We start from the raw sequence: 18,485 nt of genomic DNA, 5'->3' as shown, positions 1-18,485 counted from the left end.
TAAGCAAATTACAAATCAAAGAAACTCTGACCAGTGGTCTTCATCTGAATGAGACTCTCTGGTGGTCAGAAGGAAAGTCTCAAGCATTCAGACCATAGCAGGAACCCAGTCATGGAATCTGGTAGCTTTACCCGAGTAAGAGGCTTGACCACTGTTTGCTGTACTCAAGGTAGGTAGGAAACAATGTAAGAGTTTCCAAAATCAAAATCAGAAACCTGATTCCAGGACTTGGTGGCTCCAATACTTGCTGCCTGTCACTGTCTGGGGCAGCTCAGATGTACGGAGCATGAACACACCTGGAGGTTGAGGCAGTGAGTCCCAGAACCGTCAGGGCAGACCAGGTTTGCAGTCCAGGCCACGTGTGGACCTTTCTCTAAATGGACCCCTGGCATGTGTCTTCAAAATTTTCCCTTGGCAGTGTGTTCTATGCATGGCTTGGCTCCTGGGACACATCCCAAAGGGTCCCCTGCACACTGCCAAGGGCTTCTGGGCATGACCTGTCTTTAGCGGTTCTGAGCCTCAGGACTCGGGGCTGATGCAGGGCCTCTAGCTGAAGCAGCTTTGATGGAAATGAGTAGACACAAATGTCGCTCAAGGAGCATGAGTACAGCAGGTGCTGCAGTTATGGGGCTTGCCTATTCCTAATTATTGTGCTTTGTCTCCTCAGGGAGACACAAAGCAGCACCGCCCTTGAGGGAGTGCTGGCCCTGGCGGAACACAGTGGCTGCAAAGGATCCAGCCACAGGATGCTGCACCAGCCCAGAGCTACCAGGCTGCCCAAGAGGGGCAGGCGTGGGAAGAGCCCTACATGGGGCAACACCTAGGATGGGGCAGAGACTTGTCACATCACTGTCCCGGCAAAGGCTATGTGTTGTCTCCTTCAATTGATAATAAACCTTTCTGAGATGCAGAGGGTCCAGGTCAGATGTTCCTTACCATTTTTTGATGATATTAAGGCACAGACTTAAAATGAGGGTTTTCTGCTGGCCCTGGTTGTGCCACAGCTGAACTAACCAGGTTCAACTTCCTGGACCCGATTTGGGTTCTGAGAAAAGGTATCTGGATTGCCAGGTCTTTTATAAGCATGTTAACAAGTTTCACTTGAAGTGAAAGGTGGCAGATTTTCTACCAAGATGGCTGACTGACAGTGCTGAGAGGCGGGGTGTGTTGTGACCTTCTGTGGGTCATGATTGCTGTGCAGAACTCAGTAACACTCTTTCCCCCCCAGAGCTGTCCTGACCTTACATATTTGATGCACAGTTTTAGGGATTTCATGGATAAGCTGCATCCACAGGCCTCAGATTTAAACACTCAGCTTCTAAGCTTTTCTTTTTAGCCAGCAATAGAGAAGACCCACCAATAGAGAAGCTGAAAAATTGCAAATTTACTTGAAAACCCTGATTCAGCTTTCCTAGAATTTAGGAAATCTATGCACTGAATACTTGGATTTGAAGAAACACTGTTTTCCCCTGGTCAAGTTACTTCCGCGGCAGCTCTGTAAGTATGTGTATGGTACTGCTGTACCCAACCCCACACCAGGACAGGCTGACACACCACTGGCTGTCCATGCAAGCTCTGGGGTCCCACCTGCTCCTATAGGCAGAGCTAAACAGCACAATACACAGACATCTTGGTTTTATATGGAACCTTTAATTGCAATCAACTTGAAAATTGCCATGCTTGGGGAGGGCAGGGGAGAACCCATGACACCCTCCCCTCAGTATTCTTCGACTTCTTCAGCCTCAGCTTCCACGGAATCCATGCCCACCTCTTCATAATCCTTCTCCAGAGCTGCCAGGTCCTCTCGTGCCTCGGAGAACTCTCCCTCCTCCATGCCTTCCCCCACGTACCAGTGCACAAAGGCCCGCTTGGCATACATGAGATCAAACTTATGGTCCAGGCGGCCCCAGGCCTCTGCGATGGCTGTGGTGTTGCTCAGCATGCACACAGCCCGCTGCACCTTGGCCAGGTCTCCCCCAGGGACCACCGTGGGGGGCTGGTAGTTAATGCCGACCTGCCGGAGAATGGGAAGAAGGCAGTCTGTGAAGCTTATATCAAACCTAGAAATGGTGCTACTTTTCCTCAATCAGGAGACACCCTTTAAGTGACCAGGTGAATGCTCAGTTCAGATCACAAATGTCACTAAGCCCTTCTCTGTGCCAGGCAGGGTGACATTCCAGATGAGGAATAAAGAGAAAGGAACCTTAGAGGTAGCCACCCTGACAGGACCCCAAGCTGCCTGAAGGGCTGTGTCCTAGCAACTATGATATGTTAGACAGTCTTCCCTCTGAAAATGTAGGCTGATTGTCTTCTTTGTAGATTACAATGAAATTCTATAGCCACACTTTTCCCACCCAGATAGATTCAGAGTACACAACTCTTCCTCATTTCTCAGGGGAGATCATACCTTCTGCTGACTCACCAAAGAAGTCACTGAGGATATGCAAAGGTGACAGATGATGAGTCAAGAGTCATGTGAATGCTACTACCACAGCAGCAGAAAGTGGTCCACATGCCTCCTTCGGTAGGGGGATGACATTCCAAGGGGGGGACCCAAGGGGGAAGCATTCCACGTTTCAGAACTTGGGAATAACATGACCTGAGGTCCTGGCTGCAGTGCATGGGGTGTAGAGCAGGGGTCAGCAAACTTGTTCTATAAATGACAAGCCAGGTTTGGTGGCTCAAGTCTGTAATTCTAGCATTTTGGGAGGCCAAGTCTGGCAGATTGCTTGAGATCAGGAGTTTGAGACCAGCCTGGCCAAATGGCAGAACCCTAATATATCTAATAAAAATTCAAAACTTGGCCAGCTATGGTGGCTAATACCTGTAATTCAGCACTTTGAGAGGCTGAGCAGGGTGGATCACCTGAGGTCAGGCATTTGACACCAGCCTGGCCAACATGGTAAAACCCCATCTGTACTAAAAATACAAAAATTAGCCAGGCATGGTGGCAGGTGCCTATAGATTCCAGCTACTCAGGAGGCTGAGGCAGGAGAATTGCTGGAACCCAGGAAGTGGCAGTTGCGGTGAGCAGAGATCACACTACTGCACTCCAGTCTGGGTGACAGCACTCTGTCTAAACAAACAAACAAAAAGCCAAGGTCATACAAATTCTAGGCCTTATAGGTCACATAACCTCTGTCACACCTACCCCACTCTTCTGTTAGATAGCAAAATCAATTTGCAAATGAATGGGTGTGGTGGCTGTGTCCAGATAAAGCCCTTACTTACAAAATTAGGCAGCTAGTCCAACAGCTGTGCTAACCCCTGAAGGAGAGGAAGAGACAGCCAGAGTAGGAAATTCCAGTCAGAGCTGACTGCAGTAGTCTTTCTAGAGGCAGTGGGGGTCTGAGCCAGGGGTGGCAGGAAAAGCACAGCACAAGAACATACAGGTCCAATAGAGAGATGCGGAAAGAATTTAGTAACCAACTATTGGAAAAGCCCAAAGAAGACAGCAAGGTCTCTTTTGTGTGTCAGTGGAAGGTGGGGACAGACTTTGTGTCTGAGGCAAACCCAGGCAAAAATTACTAGGCTTTACAGGAGAGAAATAAAGCTGTTTTTTTTTTTTTGAGACCATCTCACTCTGTCACCCAGACAATGGTGGGATCTTTGCTCATTGCAACCTCTGCCCTCCAGGCTCAAGCGATCCTCCCACCTCAGCCTTCTGGGACCACAGGTGCACACCACCACACCTGGCTATTTTTTTTGTTTTTTTGGTAGAGGCAGGGTCTTGCCATGTTGCCAAGGCTGTTCTCAAATTCCTCAGTAGAACCAATCTGCTTGGCTTCCCAGAGAGCTGGGATTACAGGTGTGAGCCACTGCTCCTTTTGCTGTTGTCATCACAAAGACTCATTCTTTCTTTAACTCAAACACTGCATAAGACAGTGAAAGAGCTAGTGAAACAGTTTCTAGTAATAGCCAAGTTAAGACAAAATATATACACCATCCACATGATTCCCCAAAATGCCCATAAATTTCTAAGTTTGACTTACCTTTTTCACATGAATTCTGCCACCCACGAAAGGGCACAAACATCCTTTAGAGAATGCCTAATTCTTAAAACAAAAAACAAAACAAACAACAACAAAAACTGGGCACGGTGTCTCATGCCTGTAATCTTAGCACTTTGGGAGGCTGGGGCGGGTGGATCACTTGAGCCCAGGAGTTTGAGGCCAGCTGGGCAACATAGTGAAAAACCCCATCTCTATGAAAAATAAAAGAATTAGCTGGGTGTGGTGGTGCATGTGTGTGGTCCCAGGTACTTGACACAAACACTCCCGAAAATTAGCCGGGCATGGTGGCAAATGCCTATAATTCCAGCTACTTGAGAGGCTGATGGAGACTGCAGTGAGCTGACATCACACCACTGCATTCCAGCTGGAGTGACAGAGCTAGACTCTGTCTCCAAAAAAAAGAGACATCGCTGAATTCTTACTCTGATTCACTAATTTATGCCCATGTACCTAGCCCATGGTACAGGGGTAGGCTCCCCAAAGGATGTGGGCCTTCAGGGGTAGCATTATTCTGCGTGTCTGCTGCTTGCTGAAAGGCACAAGGACTTCACATCACCCAGCCATACCTTAAATCCAGTCGGGCACCAATCCACAAACTGGATGGTGCGCTTGGTCTTGATGGTGGCGATGGCTGCATTGACATCTTTTGGGACCACGTCCCCCCGGTACAACATGCAGCAGGCCATGTACTTGCCATGGCGAGGGTCACACTTGACCATCTGATTGGCTGGCTCGAAGCAAGCATTGGTGATCTCGGCCACGGACAGCTGCTCATGGTAGGCCTTCTCAGCTGAGATGACCGGGGCATAGGTGGCCAGGGGGAAGTGGATGCGGGGGTATGGCACTAGGTTGGTCTGGAATTCTGTCAAGTCCACATTCAGGGCCCCATCAAATCGCAGGGAGGCTGTGATGGAGGACACGATCTGCCCAATCAGACGATTGAGGTTGGTGTATGTGGGACGCTCGATGTCCAGGTTGCGCCGACATATGTCATAGATGGCTTCGTTGTCGACCATGAAGGCGCAGTCAGAATGTTCCAGGGTTGTGTGGGTGGTCAGGATGGAGTTGTAGGGCTCTACCACTGCTGTGGAGACCTGGGGTGCTGGGTAAATGGCAAACTCTAGCTTGGACTTCTTGCCATAATCCACTGAGAGCCGCTCCATGAGTAGAGATGCAAACCCAGAGCCAGTGCCGCCCCCAAAGCTGTGGAAGATGAGGAAGCCCTGCAGTCCTGTACACAGATCTGCCTGAGAGAAACCAGACGATGTGAGCCAATGCCCTTGGAAGCCACACCACTAACCTCTAAGAAGCCAGGGCCATTTCTCTTTGCCTCTGAAGAGTTGATGTGGATTCAAATCATCCATAATAAACACACATTACACTTTGAAGCAAAGAAAGCAGACAAAGATCTACAGACAAATCACCATGCATACTTAGAGTAAGACACCTGCAGACTCAGTAGGACTCAAGATGCTGATCTGTTTCCTTTTTTGAGACAGTCTCACCCTGTTGCCCAGGCTGGAGTGCAGTGGTGTGATTTTGGCTCACCGCCACCTCCATCTCCTGGATTCAAGCCATTCTCCTGTCTCAGTTTCCCAAGTAGCTGGGACTACAGGCATGCCCCACCATGCCTGGCTAATTTTTGTACTTTTAGTAGAGATGGGGTTTCACCATGTTGGCCAGGCTGGTCTCAAACTTCTGACCTTAGGTGATCTGCCCACCTTGACCTCTCAAAGTGCTGGGATTACAGGTGTGAGCCACTGTGCCTGGTCAAGGTGCTGGTCTAAGTTTTGACAAAATGACCTTCCCTTCACAATCCAAGACCTACCCTCCCATGCAGGACAATGTCCAAATGAAGCCTTCTCTTCTTACCAGTTTGCGGATCCGGTCCAGGACCAGGTCGACGATCTCCTTGCCGATGGTGTAATGGCCTCTGGCATAATTATTGGCTGCATCTTCCTTCCCGGTTATCAGCTGCTCCGGGTGGAAGAGCTGCCTGTAAGTCCCTGTGCGCACTTCATCTACAAAAGAGATCATGTGTGCTGTGAATCTATAAGGCCTGTATTCACCAAGATGGATACATTCCGGGACTGTTCACTTTCTATAAAGTATGCTGTTCAAAGTACATGACCTACATGTCGTTAAGTCAACAGTGGCAGGGTCTGGTAGAAAATGTTTCTGTGTGATAACCAAACTGCAAGTATAATTTATGACTCTAGAAGTTAAACTCAGCTTGCAGTATAAATGTCAGCATGACCAGTTCCCAGTGAAGGGAAATAAGCTCTAGCACCCCCCAACACAGGTAATTCTACAGGTACATAATCCTCTCCTACATCAAAGGCTGTAAGTTAGAAATTTTTACAAACTTGGCAGCCACCAGGTTAGTATGACTTCTTCAGGGCAGTCCCATAGGGCACCCTGTGTGGCCTGGGCCCCTATGAGCTTTTAGGTCACATTGTCATCTCCTGGTGGGCCACTGAAAGGTGCTGGCTCTTTGCAGCTCCCCTTGTAAACTACGTCGGGCTTCTAATCTGGAGGAAGCAAATGGCTGTTCTGTCCTTAACCTTCTATGCCTGAGACCTGCAGGTCAAGACTCTTGTGCACCAGTGAAAGAGAGTGCACAGCATTCAGGAGGGAACAAATGCCGCTGTGCCCTGTACATGGGGCCACCTAAACAGGGCTGAGGCAGCCATGAGGGAATCACTCCACAGCCCATCTTACTGCTGGCAAAGCATCTTTTCCCTGTAGGTCAGGTCTTCCTAAATTAGAAGCTGAGTGTCACAGACACTTTCATCATAAACCCTTCAGTTTCTCTGTTAACAATGCCATAGGCATATGCTCGTCTATCCCATCCTTTCTGCAGGAGGATTCAAAGGAGCCCACACGGGGCTTTACTGATAAGGCTCTCCCACCCTCCCAGGAAACCTGCCATCCAGTGCCCACACACCTACCGACCACAGTGGGCTCCAGGTCCACAAACACTGCTCTGGGCACGTGCTTGCCAGCCCCAGTCTCACTGAAGAATGTGTTGAAGGAGTCGTCTCCACCACCGATGGTTTTATCACTTGGCATTTGACCATCAGGCTGAATTCCATGTTCAAGACAGTACAGCTCCCAGCAGGCATTGCCGATCTGGACCCCTGCCTGCCCCACATGGATAGAGATACACTCGCGCTGTGAACCAGAACATAAATGTGAGCCCACTTATTTCAGGGCAACTTGAAACTGTATGACATGCAAAATATTCTAATTTAGTGTTTGTATGGTGCATCAGTGTCTGGTGCTTTTGTAACTAATATTTCCTAGGAAGATTAGGAGACTGACCTCTCTATCCCTGTGAAAACTTGCTCTAAACCATCCTAATACTATGATCCAGAGGTAACCCTAGAACCTAATGTTTGCCATTACACAAAAATTAGGTCCTTTTAAAACCTGGAAGTCATGTAATGTCAATAATCAACCCCACATTATAGCCAGTCACAGTAATTCTCTGGGTAATCCCTCCTCGGCCCGTTCCTGATCAACTGCCGTGGGTGACCCGAATCCCTTCATCAAGGCCACACTTTTGGCAGGTGGCCCTCTACATAAAGCTACCCTCTCAATATTTTTGTAATCACGCCCTCCCTCCACCCCTTGAAGCCTAGTAGTGTAATGGCTCCCAGATGTCATCAGTGCTGGGACACTGCACTGTCCTTTGGTGGTTTCTTTAAGTGCTGCCAAGTAGGGTGTGGTTGCTCATCCCAGCACTTTGGGGCATTGAGGCAAGAGGATTGCTTGGGACCAGTTTGAGATCAGTCTGGGCCTACGAAAAATTTAAACATTAGCCAGGTGTGGTGGTACACACCTGTGGTCCCAGCTACTCAGTAGGCTGAGGCAGGAAGATTGTTGGAGCCCAGGGGTTCAAGGCTGCAGGGAGCTGAGATCCCACAACTGTGCTCCAGTCTGGGCAATAGAGCTGTTGTTGAGCCCGGTCTCAGAGGAAAAACAAAAAGGAGAGATAACTGACAAGCCACAGCAATGGCTATTTAGACTTGTGACTTGTTGGGTTTTGGGAGTCTGTTCTTTATGTTAATGGGTTACTTTTATTTTCTTCCTTTTTTGAGGTAGGGTCTCTGTCACCCAGGCTGGAGTGCAGTGGCACCATCATGACTCAGTGCAGCCTCTAAGTCCTGGGCTCAGCTGATCCTCCCATCTCAGCCTCCCCAGTAGCTGGAACCCCAGATCCACACCATTACACTCGGGGAATGTTCATATTTTTAGTAGAGAGGGGGTTTTGCCACCTTGGCCAGGCTGGTCTCAAAATCCTGAACTCTGTGGCTCCACAACCCCCACCCCCACACTGTGCCGCCCACCTCGACCTCCCCAGGAGCGGGCTTTCCAGACATGAGCCACCATGCCTGGCCCACAGTGTTGTTTTTAGGCGAATCAGGCAATATTTCAGTAGTGTCTGAGCTTTAATTCCTAATCTGACCAATGTCCACAGTCCCAACCCCCTTCAGCAAAGGCTTCTGGGCTCCCGAGTCATTTCCAGTAGCACAGAGACATTTGGAGACTGGAAAGCCAGAGCAGCGCCCTCCAGTCTTCAGGAGGTGACACCACTTTTGCTCTCTGCGGGGCTGGACACCGTCAATGGTCCCCATCCACCGAGTCAAGGCCATCAGCCTCCTTTAAAACAAAAGCCGCCGTCCCTGCCCTAGGACCCACAGACCCAGGAAACGATCTCGTGTCCTCATGCCCCGCCCTGGGCCTCATGTCCTTCTTGGCCTCCTCTCCGCACCCAGGACCACAACAGCATCCCTCCCTCCACCCTTCTGCCTGGGCGTCTGCCAGGTGGGAGTGAGCCGGGCCTTACCATGGTGAGCTCTGCAGCTGCAGCCCAGTGCTACTACTTGACCTCAACCGCTGCTGCCACTGCGCACCCAACGGCTGATGCAACCGCGCACCCAACGGCAGTCTCTTGCAGCGCACACTGCCCAGGATTGGTCCACCAGTGCCAGGTTGCCATTGGTCCAGAGCTCCTGGAAGGCGGGCGGAGGCCCAGATCCCAGTTACGATTGGCCATACTCAACACACGTAGTGGGGATGTCCTCTGATTGGATGCAGTGTTGGCGGGAAGGCAGCTACGTCATTGAAGGCGGTGCCAGGGCTGAGGCATTTCCGGGCATCCTCTGACCCGGATTGGAGCAGCTACCTAGCTTTTGTTGATCATGCATTGCCTTGCAGGTAAGCTCCCAGCCTGTGAGTGGCTTGACCATGACCTTACACTGCTGCCTGCTGCCTGGTTGCCCCAGGCCTGCTCTTATGGATGTGCTTTATTCAGATCTTTGCAAACAGGACCGCCTTTGAGAAGCCTTCTTGCTGTCTACCCAAGTCACAGCTGCACCGCAATCATCCCCCATTCCCACCCAGCACCAGGAAGTGGAAGGATTCCAACACTTTTGTGACCTAAAAGGAAAAAGCGGGCTGGTTGCAGTGACTCACACCTGTAATCCCAGAGCCTGGGGAGGCAGAGGCTGGCGGATCACTTGAGGTCAGGAGTTTGAGAGTTGCCTGGCCAACATGGCGAAGCCCCGTCCCTACTAAAAATACAAAAATTAGCTGGGTGTGTGTGGTGACACGTGCCTGTAGTTTCAGCTACTCGGGAGGCTGAGTCAGGATAATTGCTTGAACCCGGAAGGTGGAGGTTGCAGTGAGCCAAGATCGTGCCACTGCACTCCAGCCTGGGTGACAGAGAGAGACTCTGTCTCGGAAAAAATAAGAAAAAGAAACGGAAGAAGCTGAGCTAAAATTAATATAGGTGCAGTGATTGGGCCAGGCACAGTGGCTTAGGCCTGTAATTCCAGTGCTTTTGAAGGCCACCTCGGGAAGATCCCTTGACCAGCCTGGGCAACGTGGTGAGACCCACCCTGCCCCCATTTCTACAAAAGTATATATTAAAAAAATCAGCGGGGCATGGTGGCGGGCGCCTGTAATTCCAGCTATTTGGGAGACTGAGGCACGAGAATCTGCTTGGGCCCGGGAGGTGGAAGTTGCAGTGAGCCATGCCACTGCACTCCAGCCAGGGCAACAGAGGGAGACTCTATCTCAGAGAAAAGAAATAGAGTTTATTTGGGCCCGGTTTGAGAATTGCAACCCTGGAGATGCAAGTTACCTTAATATACTCTTATTAGCAGCAGTTGCAAGTGGGTTTTTAAAGGGAAGAAAGGGCAGTTCATAAGTTGTTTACCAATAATTTTTAAAATGGAGATGGAGTCTTGCTGTGTTGCCCAGGCTGGTCTTGAATCCTGGCCTGAAGAGATCTTCCCACCTTGGCCGGCCTGGTCAGAGGAATTTATATTAAAATAACATAAGCTATTTATTGGCTCTACGTTGCCTTTTGTATCACAAATTCCAGGAACAGGAAGCTAAATGGGTTAAGCCAATCCAGAACAAAATGTCTTTAAACAGTCACCCCCAGGAATGGGTATGAGGTGTGTGATTGAAGTCCCATATCCCTGTCTCTCTGGGCCTGATACATTCTGCACACCTCACATAACTCACAGTGCTTGGAGCATGTTTTCTTTTCTCATTTCTCTAGTGAGAGGGAGTGAGTTTATGGCCACCAGAAATGGGAAAGGCACAGCCCTGTCCTGGTAAGAGCAGACTAGGGACCCGATACCCATTCTGGAGGAGTTTGGAACAGTCACATGATTCTTCTTTCTTTGTTTATTATTTATTTATTTTTTGGACACTGGTTCTCACCATGTTGACCAGGCTGGACTCAAAACTCTGGGCTCAAGTGATCCTTCTGTCTCAGCCTTCCTTGTAGGCTGGGACTCCGGGTGTGTGACTCCTTCCAATTTGATTCTTCCACTCCTAAAGATAATCTTAGTGTGTATTCAGTTCTGAGGAAAGCACAGGAGACGTGCTGGCTTACCCAAGCTCATCACCAGAATGGAGCGTCGCATTCTGGCGTCTCCCTCCAGGGTGGTCAAACAGGCCCTTAACTTTCCCTCCTGAGAGGAGAGCAGGGAAGAGAGGGAGCTCCCCCATTGGGATGTGACACATGATGTCTAAGAGTTGAGAGTTTGATGTGGGCCAAGGGGTGCTCCGAACAGTGCAGTCAGGTCTGCCCTTAGAAGGATGCTTTGGCACAAGGAGGAAGGGCAGGGAGGGGGTTCTGCAGAGAGCCAGGGAAACCAGAGGAGGAAACTGGTCCCCTTCCTCTCCTCCCCAGAAGGGTGAATTCTTCCATCTTAGTCAGTTCTGGGTGCGCTCAAAAAATGCAATTGACTGAGTGGCTTAGCAACAGAGTTTTATTTTCTCACAGTTCTAGAGGCTAAAAGTCCCAGAGGCCTCTCTTCCTGGCTTGCACACAGCCACTTTCTTATAATGTCCTCCCACTGCGGGTGGGGAGAGGTGGCACCCAAGCTCTCTGGTCCCTTATAAGGACACAAATCCTGTTGGATCAGGGTCCGCCCTTATGACCTCACTTAATCTTCATCATTTCCTTATAGGCCCTGTCCCCAAATACAGTCACATTGGGGATTGGAGCTTCAGTGTCTAATATTGGGGTGGACACAGTTCAGTTCATAATTCTCCCCTTCCTCGGGGCTCCAACCACATCATGCACAGAATTCAGCTGTAGCCCACATCACATGCTGCTCTTCAGTACAGTCATGTGTCCCTCAGAGGCTGGGATATAGTCTCAGAAATGCATCAGGAGGTTTTGTTGATGTGAGAACATCATAGAGTGTACTTAGACCAACCTAGATGGTGCAGCCTACTGCACACCTAGGCCACATGGTACAGCATATTGCCCCTCAGCTACAGACCTGTACAGTAAGGATTTGTGTATCTAAAACCAGAAAAATAAATAAATAAAACCTGAAAAGCTACAGGAAAAATACGGTATTATAATCTTATGGGACCCCTGTTATATAGCCTGTCTGTTGTTGACTGAAATATCATTATATGCCACATGACTGAAATATTTATTTTCCTGATTATAAAAGTAACACATATGCCCAGTAGAGAGTGTGGAAAATTAGCAACAAAATCTCTATTCTGTAAATGACAAAAAAACAGGAAAAATTGAGCCTGGGACATGCCCATTTTTACTGTAAGTTATGATTTCATAACTGACTTGTAGTAAACAGTGTTTCTGGCCCCTAGGTATTGCTGCCTTGTGTATTTTATTTAGTATACAGCACTAAAAAAATGTGTGAATTATTAAATCCTTGCAATAAGTCAGCTAACAAAGTTTATGTATAGTCGCTATACAGAAAGGAATACAAATTATTTCCTCTTTTGCTCAAATTCAAACAGGCTTGAGTGACAACTTGAGGACAAAGTGACACTTTGCCAAGATTTCATGCAGCAGCTGGTGGGGGGAGGGCAGAGAAGCAGCACGGTGCAGCAGAAGGAGGACCTGCACAAGGCAGGCAGCTCAGTTTTGGGTGAAAAAGGCTTACGAGACTTTGCAGAGTTTTGTAAGGTTGAGTTCACACAGATGTTTAAAGACCTCCTCATGACTCCTGCTCATGGACTGTCCCTGCTGCATGCAGGACACTAGGGCCGAGCCTGGTTCTAGGGCCCCTGCTGTGCCCGGTTGCTGCACAGCCTGTGTCAGCTATCTGAGCTTGGTTCCCAGTTATGGGTGCCTTTTGGCACCCTGTCTACGGCAGGCACCCACTTAACAGTCATATGTCTTGTCCAGTTCATTCAACCCCACAGAGTAAGCAGCACCTCCCCCACCCCAACCATTATGAATGGGGAACCATGTCTGTGTTATCTACAGTGATACGCTGCACCTGACACCAACGACCTCCCCTTTCTCTCCCCACCATGCCCTCTGGTCTTAGAAGGGGCATCTTAGTGATGAGAGGGAACTGCGAAAGGGACCTATTTGTTAAATGTGGGTGATTCCCCCATCACTCTTTATAATTGGTTTTTAGTAAGATATATGAAACTTCATGTTCAAATGCCAGTATAGTAATAGCACAATTAGGTTCTGTTTTCTAAAATATATGCATTAATACACTTAAGTCCTTGAATCTGTGGTTTGTGATCTGTCCTCCAAAATGTGCCAGATTTTAAACCCAAATTGCTTCTTAAGATCATCTGTGGTATCGCCACATGGACACAGAGAGGGGAGTACTAAACACTGGGGTCTATTGGGGTAAAAAGGGGAGGGTCAGTGGGAGGGGGAGGTGGGGAGGGATAGCCTGGGGAGAAACGCCAAATGTGGGTGAAGGGTTGAAAGCAAACAGAACACACTGCCATGTGTGTACCTATGCAACTGTATTGCATGCTCTGCCCATGTACCCCAAAACCTAAAATGCAATAAAAAAATAAGAAAAAATAAAAAAATATAAAAAAAGATCATCTGTGGTGTCATCCACCTGCATGACTTGTGTGGGAGTGCAGTGTGGGCTGTGTGGCATCTCATTGCTTGATGCAGTCACTATAACTCTGAGCCAGGCCCAGAGAGGTCTGGGGATGCCTTTCCTCCCTGTGTGGGAGCTGCCCTGCCATCTTGATCCAGGTTGTGTTACTTTCAGTCTTAGTCCTGCATGTGTGACAGTGACTAAACAGCTAGATTGTTGACCAGATTGCCGGCAGGGAGGTCAGGGTCATCAGTGCAGCAAGTGGTAAGGTTGGGTTCTCAGTGCAGCTGATCTCATAGTAAGTCCTACTTGTCACTCTCCATCCAGGGAAACTTTGATTTAAATATTTTTCTTCTTAATTTTATTTTCTTTCTTTCTTTTTTATTTTTTAAGAGACGAGGTCTCACCATTTTGCCCAGGCGCTGGTCTTGGGCTCAAACGATCCTCCCACCTCAGGCTCCCAAAGTGCTGAGCTTACAGGGGTGAGCCACTGTGCCTGACCTGATTTAAATCTTAAGCACTTTGTGTGTGTGTATATATATACATACACACACACACACACACACACACACACACACACACACACACGTATCTTATCTGTTTCTGCTTATGTTTAAGTAACTAGATTGAGTGCCCAAATGCTTTATTCACCTTTGCAGTAATACAGAAGACATCAGGCAGAGGTTGACAATACAGAGCCAGATGTCATGCTGTAAGCTACTCCATGCAGTTGAAGGATCTTTCTTGGTGTGGAGTTGGTGCTCAGCACCTGAGCCTAGGTGGTCTTCCCATTGCATATTGAGATGGGGTGAGGTGATCACAGGGCTTTTTCCAAGCAGGGGATTTCTCCGATCGGTGGTTTTAATCTGTAACCAGCATTGGCTGTCACTTGTAACTCTTTAGTGTAGTGTAAGACTAAACTCCAGCCTTCTAGGCCTTTGTTAAACAAACATAAAACATCTGTAATTTTTTTTTCCAGCAATTGGTCAAAGCTTTAGAGTTACAGAAATCCCAGCCCAAAGAACTCAAATATACCTGTCAGCAGGAAAAGCTGGCCCTGCAGGAGTTCTTGGAGCTCAGTGAGCCATCGCAGAGCTCTGCTCTCAGAAGCAGAAGGTTTGGGACAAGGAGGAGGAGATGGAGGTAGCCATGCAGAAAGTCCACATGATGTGGCAGGAGATACGAAGATCAAGAAGCTCAGAGAGAGGAAGCTGTTTAGACGTTAGATGGTTAATCAATACGATGGTATTGATTAGACTTTTGTACGACCTTAATAAAACATCTTTGAAAACTTGGGCTGCATTATATAAATTACTTTAAAATGGATTCTTAAGTTTTTGTGAAGCCAAGTAAGTTGATCTGGTAGGCATTTATTTTGTTCTCATCCCTCAATATCTATTTGTGAAATTATTAAAAGAGTTTCCTGTGGTGCTAAGTTTTTAAAATTCCCTTTTAAGTAGTAGAGGGTATTTACACTATGCTGTGATATGGCCTGGCTTAAGTGAATAAGAGCACCTGCAGTCCATACAAGGCCGGTGGCAGCAGAAAGGCAAATCACAGCTGAGGATGTTTCAAGCCACTTGCTTTAGACCAGTGCTTCTGAAGCATCTTGACCTTAGCATTCCTTTACACTCTTACAAATTATTTAGGACCCCAAAGAGCTTCTACTTATGTAGATTGCAGCTTTCTGCACCATGGCAGAAATCAAAACAGAATTCTTCCAATACAACAAAAACCCATTATATGTTAGCATAACATTTGTAATTAAAAGTAACTTTAAAAAAATTTTATTGAGAAGAATGGCGTCTTTACATTTTTTTTTATTATTTTTTTTAATTGCATTTTAGGTTTTGGGGTACATGTGCAGAGCATGCAATACAGTTTCATAGGTACACACATGGCAGTGTGTTCTGTTTGCTTTCACCCCTTCACCCACATTTGGCGTTTCTCCTCAGGCTATCCCTCCCCATCTCCCCCTCCCACTGGCCCTCCCCTTTTACCCCAATAGACCCCAGTGTTTAGTACTCTCCTTTCTCTGTCCATGTGTTCTCATTTTTCATCACCCGCCTATGAGTGAGAATATGCGGTGTTTCATTTTCTGTTCTTGTGTCAGTTTGCTGAGAATGATGTTCTCCAGATTCATCCATGTCCCTACAAACGACACGAACTCATCATTTCTGATTGCTGCATAATATTCCATGGTGTATATGTGCGACATTTTCCCAATCCAGTGTATCATCAATGGGCATTTGGGTTGATTCCAGGTCTTTGCTATTGTTAACAGTGCTGCAATAAACATTCGTGTGCATGTGTCCTTGTAGAAGAATGATTTATAGTCCTTTGGGTATATACCCAGTAATGGGATTGCTGGGTCAAATGGAATTTCTATTTCTAAGGCCTTGAGGAATCGCCACACTGTCTTCCACAATGGTTGGACTAATTTACACTGCCACCAACAGTGTAAAAGTGCTCCTTTTTCTCCACATCCTCTCCAGCATCTGTTGTCTCCAGATTTTTTAATGATCGCCATTCTAACTCGCGTGAGACGGTATCTCAGTGTGGTTTTGATTTGCATCTCTCTGATGACCAGTGACGATGAGCATTTTTTCATATGATTGTTGGCCTCCTATATGTCTTCTTTCATAAAGTGTCGGTTCATAACCTTTGCCCACTTTTGAATGGGCTTGTTTGTTTTTTTCTTGTAAATCCATTTGAGTTCTTTGTAAATTCTGGATATCAGCCCTTTGTCAGATGGGTAAACTGCAAAAATTTTTTCCCATTCTGTTGGTTGCCGATTCACTCTAGTGACTGTTTCTTTTGCCGTGCAGAAGCTGTGGAGTTTGATTAGGTCCCATTTGTCTATTTTGGCTTTTGTTGCCAATGCTTTTGGTGTTTTGTTCATGAAGTCCTTGCCTACTCCTATGTCCTGGATAGTTTTGCCTAGATTTCCTTCTAGGGTTTTTATGGTGCCAGGTCTTATGTTTAAGTCTTTAATCCATCTGGAGTTAATTTTAGTGTAAGGTGTCAGGAAGGGGTCCAGTTTCTGCTTTCTGCACATGGCTAGCCAGTTTTCCCAACACCATTTGTTAAATAGGGAATCCTTTCCCCATTGCTTGTTTTTGTCAGGTTTATCAAAGATTGTATAGTTGTAGATATGCTGTGTTGCCTCCAGTGCCTCTGTTTTGTTCCATTGGTCTATATCTCTGTTTTTGTACCAGTACCATGCTGTTTTGATTACTGTAGCCTTGTAGTATAGTTTGAAATCCGGTAGTGTGATGCCGCCCGCTGTGTTCTTTTTGCTTAGAATTGATTTGGCTATGCGGGCTCTCTTTTGGTTCCATATGAAGTTCATGGTGGTTTTTCCAGTTCTGTGAAGAAAGTCAATGGTAGCTTGATGGGGATAGCATTGATTCTGTAAATTACTTTGGGCAGTATAGCCATTTTCACGATATTAATTCTTCCTAACCATGAACATGGAATGTTTCTCCATCTGTTTGTGTCCTCTCTGACTTCGTTGAGCAGTGTCTTGTAGTCCTCCTTCAAGAGGGCTCTTACGTTCCTTGTGAGTTGTAATCCAAGGTATTTTATTCTTTTTGTAGCAATTGCGAATGGCAGTTCGTTCTTGATTTGGCTCTCTTTAAGTCTGTTGTTGGTGTAGATGAATGGTTGTGATTTTTGCACACTGATTTTATATCCTGAGACTTTGCTGAAGTTGCTTATCAGTTTCAGGAGTTTTTGGGCTGAGGCGATGGGGTCTTCTAGGTATACTATCATGTCGTCTGCAAGTAGAGACAATTTGGCTTCCACCTTTCCTATTTGAATACCCTTTATTTCTTTTTCTTGCCTGATTGCTCTGGCTAGAACTTCCAGTACTATATTGAATAGGAGTGGTGAGAGAGGGCATCCTTGTCTAGTGCCGGATTTCAAAGGGAATGCTTCCAGTTTTTGCCCATTCAGTATGATATTGGCTGTTGGTTTGTAATAAATAGCATTTATTACTTTGAGATACGTTCCATCTCTACCGAGTTTATTGAGCGTTTTTAGCATAAAGGGCTGTTGTATTTTGTCAAATGCCTTCTCTGCATCAATTGAGATAATCATGTGGTTTTTGTTTTTGGTTCTGTTTATGTGGTGAATTACGTTGATAGGCTTTCGTATGTTGAACCAGCCTTGCATCCCCGGGATGAATCCTACTTGATCGTGATGAATAAGTTTTTTGATTTGATGTTGCAATCGGCTTGCCAGTATTTTATTGAAGATTTTTGCATCTATGTTCATTATGGATATTGGCCAGAAGTTTTCTTTTCTTGTTGGGTCTCTGCCGGGTTTTGGTATCAGGTTGATGTTGGTCTCATAAAATGATTTGGGAAGGATTCCCTCTTTTTGGATTATTTGGAATAGTTTTAGAAGGAATGGTACCAGCTCCTCTTTGTGTGTCTGGTAGAATTTGGCTGTGAACCCGTCTGGACCTGGGCTTTTTTTGTTTGGTAGGCTCTTAATTGCTCCCTCGACTTCTGACCTTGTTATTGGTCTATTCGTAGTTTCAGCTTCCTCCTGGTTTAGGCTTGGGAGGACACAGGAGTCCAGGAATTTATCCATTTCTTCCAGGTTTACTATTTTATGTGCATAGAGTTCTTTGTAATATTCTCTGATGATGGTTTGAATTTCTGTGGAGCCTGTGGTGATTTCTCCTTTATCATTTTTAATTGCATCTATTTGGTTGTTCTCTCTTTTCTTTTTAATCAGTCTGGCTAGTGGTCTGTCTATTTTGTTGATCTTTTCAAAAAACGAGCTCTTGGATTTATTGATTTTTTTGGAGGGTTTTTCGTGTCTCAATCTCCTTCAGTTCAGCTCTGATATTAGTTATTTCTTGTCTTCTGCTGGGTTTTGAGTTTTTTTGATCTTGCTCCTCTAGCTTTTTCAATTTGGATTATAGGGTGTCAATTTTGGATCTCTCCATTCTCCTCATATGGGCACTTATTGCTATATCCTTTCCTCTACAGACTGCTTTAAATGTGTCCCAGAGATTCTGGCATGTTGTGTCTTCGTTCTCATTGGTTTTGAAGAACTTCTTTATTTCTGCCTTCATTTCATTGTTTACCCA

The 18,485-nt window shown here is 46.7% G+C and overlaps 1 protein-coding gene and 1 long non-coding RNA gene across 3 annotated transcripts in view; one reads left to right on the top strand and one right to left on the bottom strand.

Moving 5' to 3' along the window:
* Positions 1–1,630: 1,630 nt before the first annotated feature.
* On the bottom strand, positions 1,631–8,984 carry LOC100404055 (tubulin alpha-3 chain). Its single transcript, XM_008991068.4, has 5 exons — positions 8,866–8,984; positions 6,965–7,187; positions 5,886–6,034; positions 4,580–5,260; positions 1,631–2,014 (listed from the first exon to the last, which is right to left on the bottom strand). The coding sequence occupies exons 1-5, from the start codon at positions 8,866–8,868 to the stop codon at positions 1,718–1,720; spliced, it is 1,353 nt and encodes a 450-aa protein (XP_008989316.1). The 5' UTR covers positions 8,869–8,984; the 3' UTR covers positions 1,631–1,717.
* Positions 8,985–9,114: 130 nt separating this feature from the next.
* Positions 9,115–18,485, top strand: part of LOC118147194 (uncharacterized) — a 31,303-nt gene continuing 21,932 nt past the window's right edge. The window contains exons 1-3 of one of the 2 annotated variants that reach the window (XR_004733331.3): positions 9,115–9,236; positions 9,334–9,543; positions 14,361–14,685. This is a non-coding gene — a long non-coding RNA (uncharacterized LOC118147194). Of the gene's footprint in view, positions 9,237–9,333; positions 9,544–14,360; positions 14,686–18,485 lie in introns of those variants that run through there. The other variant, XR_013526246.1, reaches the window with a different exon arrangement.

The sequence above is a fragment of the Callithrix jacchus genome, chromosome 14 (genome assembly GCF_049354715.1).
Source record: "Callithrix jacchus isolate 240 chromosome 14, calJac240_pri, whole genome shotgun sequence".
NCBI classification, from domain to species: domain Eukaryota; kingdom Metazoa; phylum Chordata; class Mammalia; order Primates; family Cebidae; genus Callithrix; species Callithrix jacchus.
This window is presented reverse-complemented; position numbering and strand designations above follow the sequence as displayed.

Excerpts from the sequence above, each read along its gene's own strand:
- LOC100404055 (XM_008991068.4), bottom strand. Across the intron at positions 5,261-5,885 it reads TGGACCGGATCCGCAAACTG|GCAGATCTGTGTACAGGACT; the intron begins GTAAGAAGAGAA and ends GGTTTCTCTCAG. Across the intron at positions 2,015-4,579 it reads GGTGCCCGACTGGATTTAAG|GTCGGCATTAACTACCAGCC; the intron begins GTATGGCTGGGT and ends ATTCTCCGGCAG.